Genomic DNA, 18,225 nt, shown 5'->3' on the forward strand with positions numbered 1-18,225 from the left:
AGGTGGTGGTTACGGTGCATCTGAAAGTGTGTTCCATCTGAAAGAATGACCCGACGTTCGTTGACCGTATTTCATATTGTGTTAGATGACATGCACAATTGAGAACAAATTGACGCAGTCATAAAATCCGCTCTAGGATTTGTGTGCGGCGATGTGGGATACGCAAAGATGGAAGACATCAGAAGGCATCATCAAGGCCCAAAATTTAGTGCAGGTGTGCAAAGTAAAGCATATGTGAAGCCAGACGTCTCCTCGTAAATCACCCTCTTCTTACTCTTCTTCGTTTGACGTCCCTCTTCCGCGCTACCGCTATACCACCCCCGAATGTGCTGCCGGTTCCGAAGTCGGGGATGCCACCAAGCGAGGCAAAAATGTCCCCGATGTAATTTGACGGCTTTGTCCCCACCTCGAACCGCTTCGTCCATTCCTTCAAAATACCCTCGACAACCTTCACTCCTGCCAGGTAGATGTTCCGCAGAGCAGGCTCGTAACCCTGATTTTCGTCAAGCAAGTTGTCGATCACCGAGCCGCCTATGTATGGTCTGTCGAAGTCCGATGCAGTGCGCATTACGATGATGCGGCTGAAATCGGTCAAATTATGGAGCGACGAGCGGAGTAAAGCTTCGAGCGTGGCATTGTCTTCCTGTTGCGCCGTGCAGTACACTCCAGTGCCATTCGTAAACAGCCTCATCGTGTTTTCGAAAGCTTCGGAGAGCAGTGCTCCAGTCCAATACACGTCTGATGTCGCTGTATCACACTCGACGATAGACGGCTTCTTCGCCGCAGAGGCATAGATTTTGTCGTGAGCGTACTTTGCGCGATATGCGACCGCATCGCGGGAGTCATTCAACGTAGCAGTCCTGGCGAAACCGACGGCGAGAGAGCGTAGTCTGTCATTGACCTCAAAAACCTCTGTGCCGTATATATCTTGTGGGTATTCATTAGGTGAGTCTGAGCCTTGGGGAAAGTAGCCGGTCGTGAAACCAGGTGGGAGTTCGCGCGCATCGATCTCATACTGGAGCGTTACCTGAACCGCGTACCGTGCGAAGGTGACGGAGCCAATCGTGGTAACTTTGGGATTTACGCCTGCGGTTCCTGCAATGAGAAAATATGTCGATCGTAGGTCGAAATGGGGCGACAGTGTGAGTGCGGTGATTGTTGCCGCCGCATTGATTTCTGACTCGCCGATGGCATGAATGATATGTCTGTCGACGATTGACGAGACATGCCTACCTGCTTCTCCAGTGACAACTTGGCAGACAGATCCATCTTCTGTGCAGTGCGCATGGGGAAAGAGTGGGGAAAACCCGGTGACAGTGATGTTACGCGCTAATAGATCGAATTCTGGGATGCCTAGTAAAGCCAATATTCCGAGTTCGTATGCTTCCTCTACATCTGACAGAGGGTAGTTTGATATACTCACCATACCAAGCCTCCGCTTCAGGCGAAAACTATACAACGCGTGAAATCTGGTCAGATTTGGACATATCCATCGCTAGTTACAGATTACGAACATACCATGCTGATGATGAGGACTTTGGGTTTGAGCCTCTCCGACAGACCAGAGGTGCTCCTGACTCCTGCGTTGTGATTGTTGAACCATGGTTTGCCAAACACGGCGACAGGGAAAGCCACCAAACAAGAGAGCACCGTCGTGAGCAGCATGGTCGACCTCGGCTTGTGGTGGAGGGCAATTAAGTTGAGTACGGGGCATCACTTATATATATATGCCCTATGAAGCAAGCACAGGATAAGTCCGCTCAAGGGTTTGAAGCGCTGAGCAATGGATCTTGTTTCAGCGGATATTAGCCTGCCTCAGGGGGAGCCAATCCCGTCGAGAGCGGGCGCCAGCCTCGAATGAAACCGCGATGCAATGGGCGGAACAGCCTGATCACCTTGAAGTGGTCGCAGAATCATGAGATCATTCGCATGCTGCCGACGAGGACTTCTAGAGAGCTGGCTGGACTTTATCCGTCTCTTTCCTCTGTTACAGGAATCTACCGAAAGAATATCATGATTGAGAGAAGTAGATAGGATGGTCGTCATCTTACTTAGATGATATTTATTATTGTCCTGATGTGGTACGTCATATTCCTGTGGTTGTGGATACAGATGCCTAGGATAGCTCACCTTGCCTCGTTGCGCATGCCCTTACCTCGGATGCATTCTGCACTGACCTTTTGTTCTGTGGGTATTGACGCTGTCAGTCAAATGACACAATAGGAGGACAGCTCAGCGCTCAGCCGGCGGCTTGTCAAGTTGTCTTTGAATGAATGCTAATATCAAAAGCGACAGGTTTTGTGGTCATCCTTCCTAATTCGGACACCGCATCATCTACGTCCTGCCCTTCGTCCTCGAGTTCTCCTTTCCTCACCTTTTCCTTTCGAACATGCTTCTATCATGTCTACAGACCCTGGTGACCGCATGGTCTATCAGGTGCGAGCCCCCACCTCCCCGACATCGAGGGAGCCCTCCGCCCTGCAGGGGATTGCCTTCACGGACTCTCCAACTTCCAACCTCTACACACAGCCGCACCCCTCCTCTTCTCAGCTCTCCCAACCCGTAGACCTCAACATGGAAGTCTACAGTCCAACGGAATCTCGCCCCGAGTCTCCATCTATGCCACCATCTCCCGGTGCTATTGCGGATGACACCCAGCTGGGACTTCTGTCCATCCCATCTTCCTCTCCACCACCGACTCCTTCGACCAACAATCCGATGTCGTCACCTCTTCGCTGCACAGCATTGCAGACTGGCTTGAAACCGTCGACTGGGACGCCATCCTCGGGCGCAACCCTCTTGATGCTGCCACCCTCAACTCGAGCCCTCTTGCCGCCGCAGCAACCAGGGTCATCCGGTATCTCAATGCTGGAATTGTTGGTCGTTCTACCAAAGTCCCCGAGCTCCAAGTTTCGCCTGTGCAACCGAACCCGGCTAACCCCAGCGCACGCCGCAGCAGGCTGCGCGTCCCTCTTCAGCCATTAGTACCCAACCGGGTCCCGCCGGCACGATGACTTATGCGAATGCGGTCTCCCGCTCCCTGCCCGCTCCCTCGAGCAACCGCACGAACCGCTCCACAACGCGTCCAGCGTCGAGACTAGCGAACACTGTCAATGACTCCTTCGTCGAGGACATCTTCAGGTTAAGGGAAGCTCACCCGAACCTCTCTGCGAGTGAGCTCCTGGCGCTTCAGCGCCAAGCTGCCTCCCCCTAGCCCTAGAGGCCCCGCCGAGCCACCCTGCCAAGGGGTGCCCATCGCGCCATCCACGTCGTTTTCACTACAATCAGACCCGACCAAGTGCCGAGCCCGGCGATGGCCGTGTGAGCCGTCAACTCCAGGCTTCCCACGACTAGGGAGGTATTCCAAATGTCCTCGGCCAACTGGTCTCCCCGTAATAATCTCACCATCCGATTCACCCAGGCCCCTGAAGACCCCGAGATGAATGCGGTGCGTGCTGCACTGTCTGCCTTTTTCCCTAACATCCCGCCTTCGACGTACATAGTCGATAGGCGACACATAATATCTACGGTGATGTTTCACCGTCTCCCTCTCGCTCACCTCGATGGATCCCCCATCACCGCTGAGTTCTTCACACAGGAACTCAAAGCCTCTCATGTGTGGCAAGACATCCACATTCCCCGCCCCCCCGCCTTGTACCAGACAACGACACACACATGGGCACCCTGTATGTCGACTTCCACGACAACGGGTCTCTCTCCGCCCTCCGACACGTTTTGCGCGAACCGGCCCTCCTCCAAGGAGAAGCCGTGTTCCTAGTCAAATATCAGAAACGAGACACTGTCCCCCAGTGCCCAGTGCTCGGCTTGCCTTCGGTGGGGTCATGCCCGCCCGGTCTGCCACTCCATCACCTGTCGTTGCAATCACTGCGGAGGTAATCACTTAGAACAGGAACACCACCAACGGGCAGCTTGCTGCCAGGGCGGAAACCCCACGCCAGGCAATGCGCCGTGCCCACACCCACCCAAGTGTGTCAACTGTGGCGCAGCCCACAAGGCTACCGAACGCACCTGCCCCTTCTACGGACACCGTCATGATTGCGACTGGATCAGCCAACATCAACCCCATGCTGCGAGTTAGCAGCCTTCTCGTGGCTACCCGAGACCGCACAACACGCGCTCTGGTCTCGGTCGCGCTCAAGGCCTCTCCGAGAGCCGTCGCGTGTGCTTCCTCACCCAACCCAGTGCCTCACCCGCTGGCCCCATTAGTCTGCAGTGCCTGCCTGTGCACGACTACTCCCCCCCACCGTGCCAGGCACCCGCCGGCCCGCCCCGCCCTTATTGACGTAGTACTCGATGTTACTCGATTCTAGCCTGCCAAAGGCTACGAGCCTAGCTCTCTGCCTCACCAAATAGACACCTTACCATCGCTTGGTGCCCTGGTCATATTGGTATGATGTGCTAAGAATAGGCCGACACCCTTGCAGAATCCTCTCCGAGACAATCCACCCGCCTTCATCTCAGCCTCCTTCCTAAAGCAAAAAGCCTACGTTTCTATGCTCCAAGCATGGCAATTCCTCATGAAATCTACAAAGTACAGCGGGAGAGACTTTCTGCGACAGTGCACACTCCGCAAAGTTGCCTCTACCCAGAGTAAGGTCCTCGCTCATATTGGCGGACCAAATACCCTAGCCGTGCGCACCGTGCGCCTCCTCCTCAATCACGGCCCCACGGGCGAGTACAGAACCAATTTTTTCCCCTACGAGAATTATATCTGTAATTGGTGCTGCGAGGTGCAAACGCGCACCCACATTCTCTTCTGGTGCACGCACTACCAGCAGCCACCGGACTTTACCATAGCTAAATATCTTACCAGCAGGAACCCCCTTCCAGGGCTCATACAATTCCTTCGCGACAACCCGTCTGCTTTCACTTTCGAAGACGCCCCGCTCAGTGCGGAGGACCTCCTTACCATAGAATCTTTGTGATTTCCCTTTTCTCCCTTTCATCTCCCATTGCCCGCCATAGTTGGGCTGATAGTCCGGGTCTTAAATGAACCCTTTACGAGCTACGTACATACGAGGCACACATCCGCTTTTACTCTAGCCGCCACTGGCCTTACGCCGCGCGGGATATAAATACATTGATTCAAAAAAAAGACACGTTTTATGGGAAAACAGAGCCCCAAAACTGACGTTGACATCCAGTCCGGAGAGTATTGCTGGCGCCATTCGGAGGAACTAACAGTCCTCGCGTCCTCGTGCTCGAAAGTATCATAAGCAAGTTGAGCTCTGAGTTAGACAAGAGCGCGTTACTCATGCGTGTCATTCTCGTTAATCGCTATCTACCTCACGGAGCTTGCTTGTATTCTACAAAAGTCGAAGGCCAGCCCAAATATCAATCGTGGCTTGACATGTTGAGATTCATAGTCTAGCTTTGACCGCAACCTGGCCTGCCATTTCCTCTCTCGCACGGTCCCGGAGATGTCTGCGAAGGATTTTGCCAGACGTACTGAAACATATGATACATTGTTGAGTCAAGTGGTCTGTAAGACTGTAGCGGTCAGAGACTAACCTCTTAGGGATGGCATCTACGACTACCACGCCTACAAAATCAATTAATCGGTGATCCATAGTAATAAGCGCTATGCAACGCCACACAAAGAGCGGAGAACGAACCTCCTCTTAAGAACTTGTGCCTTGCAACACGTCCCTCGATCCATGTTTGAATCTGACGTGCGAAAGCAGCCGATTCCGCAGGCGATGGGAGGCTGTCCTTGTGTACAATGTACGCACTAATGGGCACGAAGACGCTCAATGTCATGCATCTCCGAAGCTTGAATAATCCATACCGCGGAAGTTCCGTTGCTTGTGAGGCATCCTCTATGCCGATGACAGCCGCATCAATGATCTGAGGATGCTGGAGGAGGACGCTTTCCAGCTCGGCCGGTGGCACTACAGATAGTAATCTAAGCAAAACAATTGGAACAGGCTGTCATAAGTGACATTACCTTGAAAGCCCTGATTAGTGTTCATCAGCAAAAATCATGACGATGACATGAGCCAACACCTGCCAACACACCTTGTATTTGATGAGCTCCTTCTTGCGATCTACGATGGCGTAAAACCCATCTGCGTCGACTATGGCTATGTCTCCCGTCTTGAACCATCCGCTGGAAGTGATCGCGTTCCGTGTTGCCGCCACATTGTTCAGATAACCCTATCGCAAATCATGATATCAAGGGTCCTTCGGATCTTATAAGTCACACGAACGCACCTTCATCACTGTCGGACCACGTATCCACAATTCTCCAGGTTCCCCTTCTTTCGCATCGACATCTGCTTCTCCATCATCCTTCTCTCTCACCACAATACGCGCTTCTAGATTGGGCAGCAATACTCCGATGCTTCCAACTTTGCGAAGGGTGTCCTTGCGCGGAACAATGTGTGTGACCGGTGAAGTTTCGGTCAAGCCGTACCCTTGTGCGATGTCAACGATTGCGCCCACTGATTTCAACTTCTCGATGGCTGAATAGAGAAGCGCTGCACCTAGAGGTGCGGCACCACAGGAGAGGAAATTCAATGATGTCATATTGAATTGGGTTGTCGCTGACGAGCCACGGGTCAGAGAAGACATCCCGTGTAAGTGCATGAGTACATACCAGGGTGGTGAACTAGCGCCAGGAGAATCGGAGGGACAATGAGCGATGTCGTGATATGGTAGGTTTCAATGTTTCGACAGAAGTCGGTAGGGTCAAACTTTGGCATGATCACAACGGGGATCCCTACGAAGAACGGATAGAGTAGGATCTTGGCCATACCTAACCAAATATGCACAAAATTTCAGTGTTGTCAAGACATGAAGGTTTTGGTGCTCTCCGTGGTCGCTCGACTCGCCCAATCACGCAAAAGCATGGGAGGACACCAATGGTATGAACGTACATACCATAGATGTGATAATAAGGAAGCACATTCAAGATAACATCTTTGCCAGGCGTCAATTTTGCGAAGGCAGATTCAATCATGGCAATGACGTTGGCCAAGTTTCTATGGGTTGTCTGGAATGTCGAGGTTGGCATGATAAATGAGACGAACTGAGACCGAAGCGCACCTCAACACCCTTAGGATTACCAGTTGTCCCAGACGAATAACATAACAAAGTCGTCTCGTCAGCTTGATCTCCCTCGAACGTCTCCTCTGCTGTCAGAGCACCCTGACTCATCAAGACATCTAATCCGAGTAGTCCATCCTTGCGCGCTTGACTGCCATCTAGCTCTGCTAACACTATTCGCTTTCTTGCTTCAGTCTCTGATACGCCTTTCAACTTGAACATTTCCAAAACGACCCCGACTAGGTCAGGATGAGCGATTACCAGGTGAGCCCGGCTATCTTCATACTGAAATTTCAACTCATCAGGTGTATAGCCACTGTTTGCAAGGGTAGCACGAGCACCAGCTGCAAAGACACCAAGGATTGCGACAGGCCAGACAAGACTGTTTGGACTGAAGATCATGATTGTATCTCCACGGCGTACTCGTCTGTCTGAATTCTCAGCGTCAGATTCTATACATCTCGACCGAAAAGAGTCTTACCAGCAGGCAATACATTGCGCAAACCGTGTGCGAGGGACAATGTCAGAGAATGAAGCTCTGCGCGTGAGATAGTTCTTCCTGTAGGCGCATCTATGAAAGCGGCGAGAGACCGAGGATGTCTATTGGAAGAAAACAGAAAGGTGTAGACAGATTGAGAAGGTATTGGCAGAGTAGGGTAGGGCGAAGTGTGGATAGACATGGCAGCGAGCAACTCGACCTGTTTGCAATGTGGGGTATTGTGATCAATGTCGCCAGGACCACGTCAGAAAGTGCGGGGTAAAGCACCGATTTATACTAATCCGAAAGGAGAAACCGGTGCCGGGATATGTTCACCGGTCCGTCGAGGGACGGGGTTGGCTCGGGATACAAACGGGGTTTTGCTGAGGTCGCGCGCGCTATAGGAAACGGCGACTTAGACCGACCCTGATTGAGATCCGGAAAGAGCAACAAGAGCGGTTTCGGCAACAAGAGCGGTTTCGGTGACATATGGCGCACACCTGACCTGAGCAGCAGAACTACTTTGACATTCAACGGTCTATTATTAGCAGCCAATATATGATGATGAGCAATAAATCATCTCAGAGCTATATAGCGGAGTAGAGGGGATCCGCTGGGCTCTCGGCAACGCTTTAACAACCTTTCAGACTTGCATGCTGCGCAGCTACGATACAATGGAAGAATACGTACAGCACAGTGTCTTCCTTGAGCATGAGGGAGATCGCTTTTCCATGAAAATCCGAAAATCCGATGGCCGTACGCCGAGGACATGTGCAACCTACAGCGGCTTCCAGAAACAAGATGAATGCTGAGTATAATCCTTGAAGGATGTGGAATGGAGCCGAAAGTGCCTGGGGGCTCGGAAAGACGTATGAAGGTCAGAGGACTCCGCTAAGGCTCGTTCTGATGCTGTCTGAATCACGAGATGTCGGGCGGCATTCAAAGCGGAAAATGCTCACCAGAATAACGATCATGGTGGATATTCGCATACACTCCAACTGGCTTCGTATCCAAGAAAAAGAAACAGTTAGATAGCTCTGAGCCAAATCGCAAATGGACCCGTCACTCAACAGCTTGATGCACGAGAACAAAGACTATTTTAGCGCCCTGATGATATCTCGCGCTCGTTGAAATGACTACATTCTCATCGTTGGTAGTTCACTTATCGGTCTACCTTGAGTGTGGCAGAATGGGGATGATTGTACGAGCTCTTGAGAGGCTGGCTCGTCGCCTTAAGTCCACCAAACGAACAAACTCGAGCAAATAACATTGACAGCTTTTTCCGCAGATGATCCAGACACATGTCAAGAAGCATTGGAGGCTAGAAACATAAGTACGTATCTATGTCAGGCATCAGAACTTCAGGCCAAGGAGAAGACCTGGCTAGACCTGACCAGTATTCCTTGCGCATCGGCAGATGGCATGCTATAGAATTGGCTTAAAAGTGGTTTACAACCAATCGGATATGGTGTAACGGCTAACATTGCCGCCTCTCATACTGTTCGCGGCAGCTCGGGGTTCGATTCCCCGTATCCGAATTTTATTTCTACAACCCGAGCAGGAGATTACTATCCACCAATGATTACCTCCAACATCGGGCACCAATATAGGCAGGAAAACCACATGCTCACAAGATCAAGATAGGGCGTTGATGGGGCGTATATACATCGAGAGCGAGTGGTGTAGCGCTAAACATACAGAAAACAGGACAAAAAAACAGTTGAAGATTTTCAGACTTGGACCTTGATGTTGATGACGCTTGTACATTAAGCATATGAGACCTTGAACGCCCAGGCGTACTGCACTTTGTTCAACTCGTCGTCGCCCACTTCCACCGACAGCACGCCGTCGGTACTCGTCCAGTCGAGCCTACTCCCAGTGCCACCGAGCAGGGTGACCGAGTCTCCGAGAGCGATGGGGACAGGAGCCGGCGTGCTCAGCGTCCCGTTGGGCCGACTGAGCGCGACGATGTAGAACGCGTCAGGCGTGGTCGTAAAGCGCACGTCGGTGAATCCTGGCGTGGTGTCTGCCGAGGCGATCCACCACGGGCGGGTGCCGTAGATCGCTTCCCCAGAACTGTTGAGCCAGGCACCAACCTCGAGAAGAGGCCCTGTCATTTCTGGAATGACGGTCCCATCCGCCTTGGGACCAATGCTGCAAGCGGAATCTATAAGACTGCAGTTGATCCTCGAACGTTGGACTCACTCGAGCAGGTAGTTGCCACCTTTCGATACCATGCTACAAGGAACGTGTCAATGATTTCGTCGCCTCTAGATATAAATGCATACTCGGTGAGCTTGGGTATGATCTCCGATGCTTGCTGGTAGGCATCCGGTGGTCTGCGAAATTCGATCACATATAAGTCGAATAAAACAGAGAGCTCGAGGTTGCAGTCCTCACGTGTCCGAATTGTATCCGTAGCTGAAAGGGTCCATCCCTTCGCTACTCTCCCACTTTTGCGACTACAGGTAGAACTTGAGTGGCGAACTGCAGAAGCAGTCAAAATGTCACATACCAGCCGCGCAGGGTAAGTAGCATATTCCGGAGTGACAAAATCGGTCTGATTCGTTCCGCAACGGTCGTCTCGCACGACTTGCCTCCCCTGTGACGCTGCGTAGTTGTACCAATCGCCGGCTAAGAGACATGATGAGGTCCCAAAAGAATAAGCACGAATGGTGATCACAAACCGAACGTGGGGAATGAGGACCATCCACCAATATCACACCTAAAAATCACTCGTCAGCCTTGATTCGGAAAGAGAGATTGTCAGTTTCACCAGAGAATTTCAGTATCGTATTTGTAGAAGAGAGTTTCCATCTGAGGTTTCTGGACTGTGCCGGGATAAGTCGTACAGTGGAACGCACGCGCGCCACGACTTACTATCCTCGAGGAAATCGTTCACCTTGACCCATCCGGTATAGGGGTCGCAGCATGAACCGTTGAAGGCATTCAATGCCGGACGGCCAGGGAAGCTCACACGTGCGTAGGGAGCGTAGTCCGGGTTGAACCATTCTGCAAGGTTGATGTGAGGCGAGATGATTTTTCAAGGAGACTGCCGAGATTTTTTTTACCTGGCATACTGAAGTAGGTCTATACACTGCGTAGTGAGTGCCGAAAATGCAAAATCGATAGTGCCGACTTACGCCTCTACGCAGAGACGGATGGCGTGCCTTCGCACTGTCTAACAGTTCCTTGACAATGTCGCGCCTTTGATGTTCTCAATTCAGTTATGCACGTCGTGCTGAGCAAAAGAAAGCCTACTTCGGCCCAAGAAGCAAAGAGTTCCGGTTGCTGGAGCTACCAGTATCAAACTGCACAGCGCACAGCTCGTTAGGGAGCACTCCCAGGCTGCGACAAATTGGCTGCGAAGACACACCAGAGCGAATCCGTCGTGATGCTTGGTTACGAGGACGAAATATTTCGCGCCCGCGTTCACGAACAGGTCGACCCAGTCGTCAGGGTTCCACGCGGATGCGGTGAAGTTGGCGATGAAGTCGTCGTACACGACGTTGGGTCCGTACGTGCTCAAGTGATGCACCCATGTCGGAGAGCCCGAGTTGGGTGCTGAGAGGGCAGATATAATGAGGAACGTATAAATTGACACGTCAAAGCGACTGACGATTATGAAGATCCCAGTTGTACCTGAAAGACCACGATATTAGAAAGTAACAGCGCAAGATATGGAAATGAGATACCATTCAGCGTATTGCTGACCGGATGGTGCCCACGCTGGAACGCTGTATACGCCCTGTTACACATTCGTCAACATTTCGAACACTCACGTAAATCAATCAACTTACCCAATGGATCTACGAAATATCATATCGCAAATGTACCGTACCATAGGAGGGTGAAACACTCACAAATATGCCAAACTTCGCATCTTCGTACTACGAAGGAACCCACTCAGTAAACATCTTCATGAAGACGCGACCGATCCGTACATACCCATTCAGGCGACTCGTGTGTATCCAAACTTGGATCGTTGTTCTGGTAGTCTGGGATGCCGGCGACGACCGGCCAAGCCTGAGCGCCTCCAGCAAGCGCGACCTCCTTCCCATCCTTATCCTTCACCACCACAGTGACCGTCGCATTGCTGCCCGAGGTCACATCGACGCTATTCTGAACGCCCACGACGACCGTGACCTGGTCGTTCGTCCTCAATCTCCGGAACGAGCCGGGAGCGATGGTGTGGAGCGAGCTGGAGACCAGGGAGACCGAGTGATTGGAGGTGACCCATTCGGCCAGGGGGCCGTTGAGCGGGGAGACGTTGTTGATCGTCACCTCGATGATCTGGGTCCGCGCAGACTTCGATGTCGTCTCGCCAAGCCATTTGGTTGTCGAGCGAACGGTCTGCACGCTCAGAGCGGGGGCCGCTCTCGGCGCGGCGCCGGAATCTAACACCTGCTGACCCGAGGAGGCGAGAGCTTCTGCTTCCATGGCACCGGCAGCGACAGAGGCATCCGCTGAGATGAGGGAGATGGAGAAGAAGTTGATTTGCGACGATTGCACTGGCAGAGTAACCGACTTGAGCTTCTTGTCGTTCCGCACGCTCACGGTCACGAAGTGGATATGCGTCCTGTTGTAGTCGATAGTCATACCATAGTCGTACGTCGGGTTTGCATAGTGAAAAGGTCTGTGAAGTGCTCGTTCAGCACGAGAATCATAAGAACGTACAAGATATGCATACGTAGAGATCGGCCCGTTGAAGATGCTGCCGCCTGAGTACCACGGCGCGACGATGATCGCAGTGTCCTCGGACGTGCCGTCTTCGAATGCAAACGTCACGTTCGAGACTCTTACATCTCCCAGACCAACCGCTAGCGCGTTGAAAGACTGATAAACACTGCCCCCCGATGGCACAGGCACCACCTGCGAGTTCGACTGAACGGTGTCTAGGGCAGACAGATTATGGAACGGAGGCAAGTCGAACTGCAAGCCTGTTCAGACGCCAGCACCCTCGACAGCGGAAACAGATGTACCTCTATGCCGGTAAAGCTGAACGTTTTCGCTGTCGGAAGCCACTGGACCGGATAGGCCCGCCCGCTGCCGTCGAAGTTCGCCGCAGTGTCATTGAGGCCCGAGGAGGCTGCTTTCGCATTGAAGAGAGGCGAGAGATCGAGTTTCACGGATTCTGCAATGACCGAGCATGAGCTCCACAGACCCAAAGAAAAAATCGTCAAGAACGTTAGAAGACAGTGGAGCATTGTGCCTCAGAGGGAGAGGAGTGCCCTGTACGAGTTGACCAGGTTATATGGGCTGTGATCTGGGCCGGCGGCGCGGACGGACAAGATCGCTTATAATCACGCATCATCATGCAAGGTCGTTGTAGAGAAGGTCAACGTCTCCACAGAGACAACTGAATCTAGCGGCGATCAACTGACGACGCGTCGAAAGGCGGGGTCGAGAGCATCGACGATAGGTGCGCCCATTGTGCGAACCCCAACCACACCATCTGACATGGGAAGCCCCGCCTTTGAGTACGCAGCAACCCTCATTCGGCGAAAAGAACGCAAAAAGACAAGGAGAAGAACACGCACGCGTGACAGCCCCAAGTTCGAGGAGCTGACTATCGAGAACGGGCGCAGACGGGTAGTAGAGGGAGTGCGCTGCGTCGTACACATTCATCCATGCTGGAAGCGACAGGTAGTAGTTTCGGGAAACCAGAAAGTTAAACATAGCATCAAGCAAACGATGCGGATGCTCGTCGTTCGCAGAAGTTACGGGTTGGAGTGGGCGCTGGGCAAGATATCCACGGAGAACGATATGGAAAGTCGTTTGCTGCTCGCAGCTTGCGCTCTAGCAAGTTCAGGGGCCTTCAAGCGCTCTATGCGCGTTCAGGACAGTGGTAGTCGTCGTTGTCGTCGTCAGCAACGAACAGACCAAAAGTACAACATTTCAGTCGGGTTCTTCTGCCAAGCCACGTGCTCCTAACAGCGATGCCGTTTTCGCAAAGAAGAGTTCGGATCCAAGATTTCGACTCCAATGGCACAGAGTCTGCTCCGAACGGCTTCATTTGACGTCTGGGGTTTCGAGAAGGACTGATGAAGTAATTTGTACAAATGGCGGAGCCGAAAATCCTTAGTAGGCCCCCGCCAGTCAGCCTCCGCGCTACGCCGACTCGCATGATGGCGGCCCCATGACATTCCACGGATCCCGCATTCCCAACGTCTTCCATCAAAATCCATCAGAATACCTTGAAGGTTCGTCAGCCTCGGAGCGTAGGTGGGGCGCGCGGCGGTACATTAACGGAAAACGACAAATGGGGGGCAGTTGGGCGTCGAGACCGTCTATTGATACAGCATCATCCATGTGTTCGAGCGCTCACTCAAGCAGCGTACCGCAGCGACATCCCTGAAGACCGTGTATGGTACGAGTTCTGACGGAGATTCATCGGCCAGATTGACCGAGAATCACTCCGCCGTTTATTCCATGATTGAAAAATGTTAAGTACGAGTACATGCTCACAGTATAAATAACACAACAAACAGCAGAAGAAAAACGATAGAGATCGTTCATCCTGTCCGAGAAAATAATAACTTACAACTCTACCGCGTCCAGCGCCCGATTCAACTCGTCATCGAATACTCGCATCTGAAACGCCGTTCGGAAAGGGGCACACAGCTTGCCAGGTAACGAGAAAACAACCTTCTCGAACACATCACGGAACCGGCCATCTCCATTCTCTCCTACATTACAGGCCAATAGTTCGGCATAGATCTGAGCAACGACCTCGACAGACAACCCTTCGCGGCATCCAAAGGCTCCTAGAACAAGTTTACGGTCACCATGCAGCTCAAAGAGCCTCAATGCGCGCCCAAGACGATCCTTGACTGTCTGCCGGATGGTTGCCTCGACAATTTCTGTAGACGTCGGGGAGAATGATGTAGAATCATTGGAGGGGAAAGGGGGAGGGGATGAGGCGGTGCGAATGGTATTCGCATTCACTGGAACAGCAGAGACGACATTCATGAGATACGGGGATACGTATTCCCCCATCGCGCGTTGATTCTGAGCATTCACCGCAGGCGGTAGTTCGAGCTCCGCTGTTGTCGGGTCGGCAGGAATGGCATCCAGTTCAGGATCAAAGTCATCGTCCTGAACGTTAAAGTGATCGTCGTCGTCTCTGCGGAAGCCGACGATAGAGGGGGAATAGACGAGTGAATGCGGGAAGAAACCGGCGCCGTATTCCTTGGTATATTTCTTCATCTCAGAGTAGAACTGCCGTGCCTCGGGGGTGCTGAGGGATGCAACGAGGGAAGTCGAGCGAGCCAACACCGCATCTGGTTCTGTGCCGCCGCTGAGGTAGGCCCCACCTGGACGATGGACAGAAGCAGAGGTGAGCACGCCGATGGTAGTCTGACGGATGGGATAGGGGGTTGTTTTCTGTGAGGCCACAGAATCGAGGTAAAGCCGGCGGGACCTGTTCACGGCCGAATACTTTGAGAACTCGATCGCTGTCCTTCTGGGCGCCACTAACGACGATGCGGCGGGGCGAGTGACCCAGGAACGAACGACATCGGAATCGTGGGGATAAAAAACAGTCGCCCTGTTGCTGTAGCGTACCTGGGATGATATGTCGTGCACAACATGCCAAGTGCTCAGGCTACGCTGCAACTGTGAGGTCTCTGGGGAATCAGCAATGGGCGATGAAGACACGGCAGGGACACTGCAACGCAGGTTCTCTACGTACTTGCCATCACCAAGTGCAATCGCTGCGGTCTGGCGGGCGATCGATGCCCATTGCTGATGCTTGACGCGTCCAGCAGCAAATCGGATAATCTGCTTTCTGCGTTTCTGTCTGTGAGTTGAGTGCTCCTGCGGGGGGTGAGAGGGTTTGGGTTGGGAGGATGATTTAGAGCGGTGAGGACCTCGCGTACTGCGAGTGGACGTGAGTTTGGCCATGGCGTCGATAGGTGTTGGGATGCGGGTGTGAGTGGGAGTGGGGAACAAAGGGCGGATCAAGAAGCGGTTGATGGCCTCAGCTATTTGAAGCTCCGCTTCAATCGCTGCCATTGCCACAAGCCTCTAACGATCACTGTGTAGGCACGAACAACAACACGGAAACATTGCCTTCTCCTCTCTCCTCCTCCTCCTCCCTCTCTGTCTCTCCGCGGCTCTCTTGTCTCCTGTAACGGCCACCAGCTTACTTTCTTGACCACAAAATGGCATCTCTCCTCGAACGCATGAACATCGATGTTCCGGCGACCTCTGTCGGACCCGTCCGCACCAAACCGAAACGCGCAACCCCCACTCCTTACGTGCGTCCGGTTTTCATGCGTCAAACCGTGGCATTCACCGACCTCGTTCTCTTTTTGCATCGACCGGCGACCACAGAACCGCTCGCCAAAGCTGCCCAGAGGTGACGTGAACGGAACGTGGGAGCACGACCTGTATCAGACGGATGGAGGGAACGGAAAGTCCCTGTCGGCGCGCCTCACGTCGCCCGGGGGTGCGCCGAAGATGAACTTTGGGTTTGCGGAGAAGGCGCTGCAGGAGGCGACGGGGGTGAGGGGGGACCGCGGGGAGCTGTCGATACGTGGTGCGAGTTCGCGTGGAAATGTCGTAGAGGTGACGGGCCTCGTAAGTGGTACCACAGCCGAGGATGTCGAGGTCCGTTTCTATCATCGTTCGGTTGACGTCAGCTCAATTTTCACAAACAAATTGTGGTGTCTTATCGCTTGCCTCGTGCTCTCTGCCAGGCCATCTTCAAGCGCTGTGGCCCCATTACCCAGTCATCCGCAAAGCCGACTGCCGCGGGGGGCGTGTCTGTCCGGTTAACGTTCAAGCACGAAAAGGACGCAAAGACCGCAGAGACGCAGTTCGACAAACAAGTCGCTGACGGGAAGACGCTCCACGTGAAGGTGATCGGCGGCGTCAACGCCAGTCTTACCGGACGTCTGGGCGTGGGCGTACAAGACGGGAGCGTCGACGTGCTGCTGGGCGAGAGCACAGGATCTTCGTACGTGTTTTTAGCCTTTTTGAGGACCTTGTTCTCCGCTCACGTCCGGTTCTGTATTCATCAGGAAAATGCGCTCCGATGATATTTTGAGCGACGCCGACGCTCGCGCGCGTGCGCATGTTCTCGTCGCACCTCCCGGCGCCGACCCCAAAGACTACACGCAACAGCACTGGCGCGGTCGCGGTAGAGGGAGAGGACGGCGGGGGTTCGTCAATGGGAATGGGCGACGGGGAAAAGGAGAAGGGCGGATGGATGTAGACTGAAACCGCTGTCCGAGAATCGGCGTTTTTTCTCTGCTGTTTTTCTGTGTCGTTATCGTCGGGTGCCCCCTCCGCTCTGTCTCTTGTCTCTTTGTGTTGTACTAGCCATACTCTATCCTCCCTGCGCGCTTATTTCAGGCCGTCCCCTGTCTGCCTCGTGAATATCATAAATTATTCTCACGAGAATTTTATGACCTCCCAATGGCTTGTCGTACGTACTCTCGCCAGGCATACAGTTTGACAGGTTTTTGCGCATGGGACCGAGAATTTTTGTAGAATTGTGCACTATGTGTAACTGATGTGTTGTCTTGTGAATTGAGAAAGAAAAACGCCGAAGGATTATTGGTGTGTCAAAGACCGCCGCTACACTGCGTGGTTGATTGAATATACTATTGTGCAACTCTACCGGAAACAGACTACCAATGTGACGAGGAATACTGATACTCTGTCTGCTTGCTTCAGATGAAGAGGGCAAAACCAGCAAGGATCACATCAGCAAAGGTGACAAAACGTGGGATGGCCTTGGACGGATTGGGGGGTTATATAATCTCGAGAGCCTGCAGGCAAGGTCATATATGGCATTGCATTTGCCGCGCTCTCCTTGGTGGTTCGGCGCAATCGTTGCATTAGATTGCAATCTGGAGGCCCCGATGCCAATGTAATATATTCCTGGCCTTCATGATATTTTCTTATACATGCACACCGGCCTCAAAATATATTGTTAAACATGCACACCGGCTCAGAATATGATGTTATACATACACCCGGCCTCAAGATATAATGCGATACATACACACCGGCCTCAAAACTCGCCATAACCCTCCTTCGCAAGCACTCGCTCGTCCCGCTCCCTTCCGTTGCCTTCAGGCAACGGGTTGGGATCATTGTCAGAGTCCTCCTCCTCCTCCTCCTCCTCCTCCTCCATCAAAGGGCCTTCTTCTCCCTCCTCTTCTTCAGATTCCTCTTCCGAATCATCGTCCTCAGCGCCGCCTTGCTCGTCGACTGCCTCATCGGAGGGCTCCTCCGGCACTTGTGCAGCTTGCCCATCTCGGAGAAGGCTGGCATTGAGGTGCCATGTGCCCTTGTGACCGATGCCGCCGCCGTGGAAGTGCATGAACATGTCGCGGTCCACAAACCTAGAAGGAATTGAGAAATATAAGTAGGAAATGATGTGAAACTTACATGTTAATATGATACCCCTCCCAATCTTCATCATTTTCTGCTGGCTGTTGAGTGATAGACGACCCAAGTCGCTCGGAGGTGTGTTCATGTGCAAATGCAGGGATGAGGTGTACACTGCAGATGATTTGCTCGGGGTCTAAGAAGCCAAATGCGGCGGGATCGTCTTCGGGGATGAAGGCAACACTGTGCTAGTGCTGGTTTCTCTGCAGGCGCCGGATCTGTCTTCAGGAATGTGGCTGAATCACAGACCTTGTCCAGTGAGTTTTCGGGTTCTG

At 52.8% G+C, this 18,225-nt stretch overlaps 8 protein-coding genes across 8 annotated transcripts; 3 read left to right on the plus strand and 5 right to left on the minus strand.

The window, feature by feature from the left end:
* Window positions 1-259: 259 nt before the first annotated feature.
* On the minus strand, window positions 260-1,665 carry HETIRDRAFT_332014 (uncharacterized protein; the record flags this gene model as incomplete). The annotated part of the gene is made up of 4 exons (XM_009555114.1): window positions 260-1,176; window positions 1,234-1,353; window positions 1,424-1,451; window positions 1,519-1,665. The coding sequence occupies 4 exons, from the start codon at window positions 1,663-1,665 to the stop codon at window positions 260-262; spliced, it is 1,212 nt and encodes a 403-aa protein (XP_009553409.1).
* Window positions 1,666-2,400: 735 nt separating this feature from the next.
* HETIRDRAFT_108372 (uncharacterized protein) lies at window positions 2,401-3,214 on the plus strand (the record flags this gene model as incomplete). Its single annotated transcript, XM_009555115.1, has 3 exons — window positions 2,401-2,635; window positions 2,659-2,909; window positions 2,960-3,214. The coding sequence occupies 3 exons, from the start codon at window positions 2,401-2,403 to the stop codon at window positions 3,212-3,214; spliced, it is 741 nt and encodes a 246-aa protein (XP_009553410.1).
* A 603-nt stretch (window positions 3,215-3,817) lies between these two features.
* HETIRDRAFT_331786 (uncharacterized protein) lies at window positions 3,818-4,099 on the plus strand (the record flags this gene model as incomplete). Its single annotated transcript, XM_009555116.1, has 1 exon — window positions 3,818-4,099. A coding segment is annotated over one exon (282 nt), but the record flags the coding sequence as incomplete, so codon positions are not given.
* A 1,145-nt stretch (window positions 4,100-5,244) lies between these two features.
* acs1 (expressed putative fatty acid biosynthesis enzyme) lies at window positions 5,245-8,532 on the minus strand. Its single transcript, XM_009555117.1, has 14 exons — window positions 8,506-8,532; window positions 8,237-8,449; window positions 7,835-8,176; window positions 7,563-7,766; window positions 7,069-7,506; window positions 6,904-7,015; window positions 6,620-6,778; window positions 6,235-6,566; window positions 6,040-6,177; window positions 5,969-5,978; window positions 5,810-5,912; window positions 5,637-5,752; window positions 5,533-5,563; window positions 5,245-5,469 (listed from the first exon to the last, which is right to left on the minus strand). Exons 4-14 carry the CDS (start codon window positions 7,746-7,748, stop codon window positions 5,382-5,384), a joined length of 1,713 nt encoding a protein of 570 aa, XP_009553412.1. The 5' UTR covers window positions 7,749-7,766; window positions 7,835-8,176; window positions 8,237-8,449; window positions 8,506-8,532; the 3' UTR covers window positions 5,245-5,381.
* A 780-nt stretch (window positions 8,533-9,312) lies between these two features.
* On the minus strand, window positions 9,313-13,174 carry HETIRDRAFT_108369 (glycoside hydrolase family 29 protein; the record flags this gene model as incomplete). Its single annotated transcript, XM_009555118.1, has 20 exons — window positions 9,313-9,700; window positions 9,752-9,784; window positions 9,835-9,885; window positions 9,947-10,008; window positions 10,062-10,180; window positions 10,234-10,271; window positions 10,323-10,377; window positions 10,427-10,558; window positions 10,618-10,636; window positions 10,690-10,753; window positions 10,808-10,857; window positions 10,923-11,110; window positions 11,166-11,188; window positions 11,242-11,294; window positions 11,347-11,355; window positions 11,410-11,436; window positions 11,495-12,182; window positions 12,237-12,478; window positions 12,529-12,680; window positions 13,087-13,174. 20 exons carry the CDS (start codon window positions 13,172-13,174, stop codon window positions 9,313-9,315), a joined length of 2,481 nt encoding a protein of 826 aa, XP_009553413.1.
* Window positions 13,175-13,915: 741 nt separating this feature from the next.
* Window positions 13,916-15,469, minus strand: HETIRDRAFT_412815 (uncharacterized protein). Its single transcript, XM_009555119.1, has one exon. The coding sequence runs from the start codon at window positions 15,449-15,451 to the stop codon at window positions 14,087-14,089; it is 1,365 nt and encodes a 454-aa protein (XP_009553414.1). The 5' UTR covers window positions 15,452-15,469; the 3' UTR covers window positions 13,916-14,086.
* A 145-nt stretch (window positions 15,470-15,614) lies between these two features.
* On the plus strand, window positions 15,615-16,889 carry HETIRDRAFT_482766 (uncharacterized protein). Its single transcript, XM_009555120.1, has 4 exons — window positions 15,615-15,807; window positions 15,884-16,159; window positions 16,249-16,508; window positions 16,573-16,889. Exons 1-4 carry the CDS (start codon window positions 15,712-15,714, stop codon window positions 16,769-16,771), a joined length of 831 nt encoding a protein of 276 aa, XP_009553415.1. The 5' UTR covers window positions 15,615-15,711; the 3' UTR covers window positions 16,772-16,889.
* Window positions 16,890-17,570: 681 nt separating this feature from the next.
* On the minus strand, window positions 17,571-18,138 carry HETIRDRAFT_332168 (uncharacterized protein; the record flags this gene model as incomplete). Its single annotated transcript, XM_009555121.1, has 2 exons — window positions 17,571-17,904; window positions 17,951-18,138. Coding segments are annotated over 2 exons (522 nt in total), but the record flags the coding sequence as incomplete, so codon positions are not given.
* Between the last annotated feature and the right edge of the window lie 87 nt (window positions 18,139-18,225).

This window comes from Heterobasidion irregulare (genome assembly GCF_000320585.1).
Source record: "Heterobasidion irregulare TC 32-1 unplaced genomic scaffold scaffold_14, whole genome shotgun sequence".
Classification (NCBI taxonomy): Eukaryota; Fungi; Basidiomycota; class Agaricomycetes; order Russulales; family Bondarzewiaceae; genus Heterobasidion; species Heterobasidion irregulare.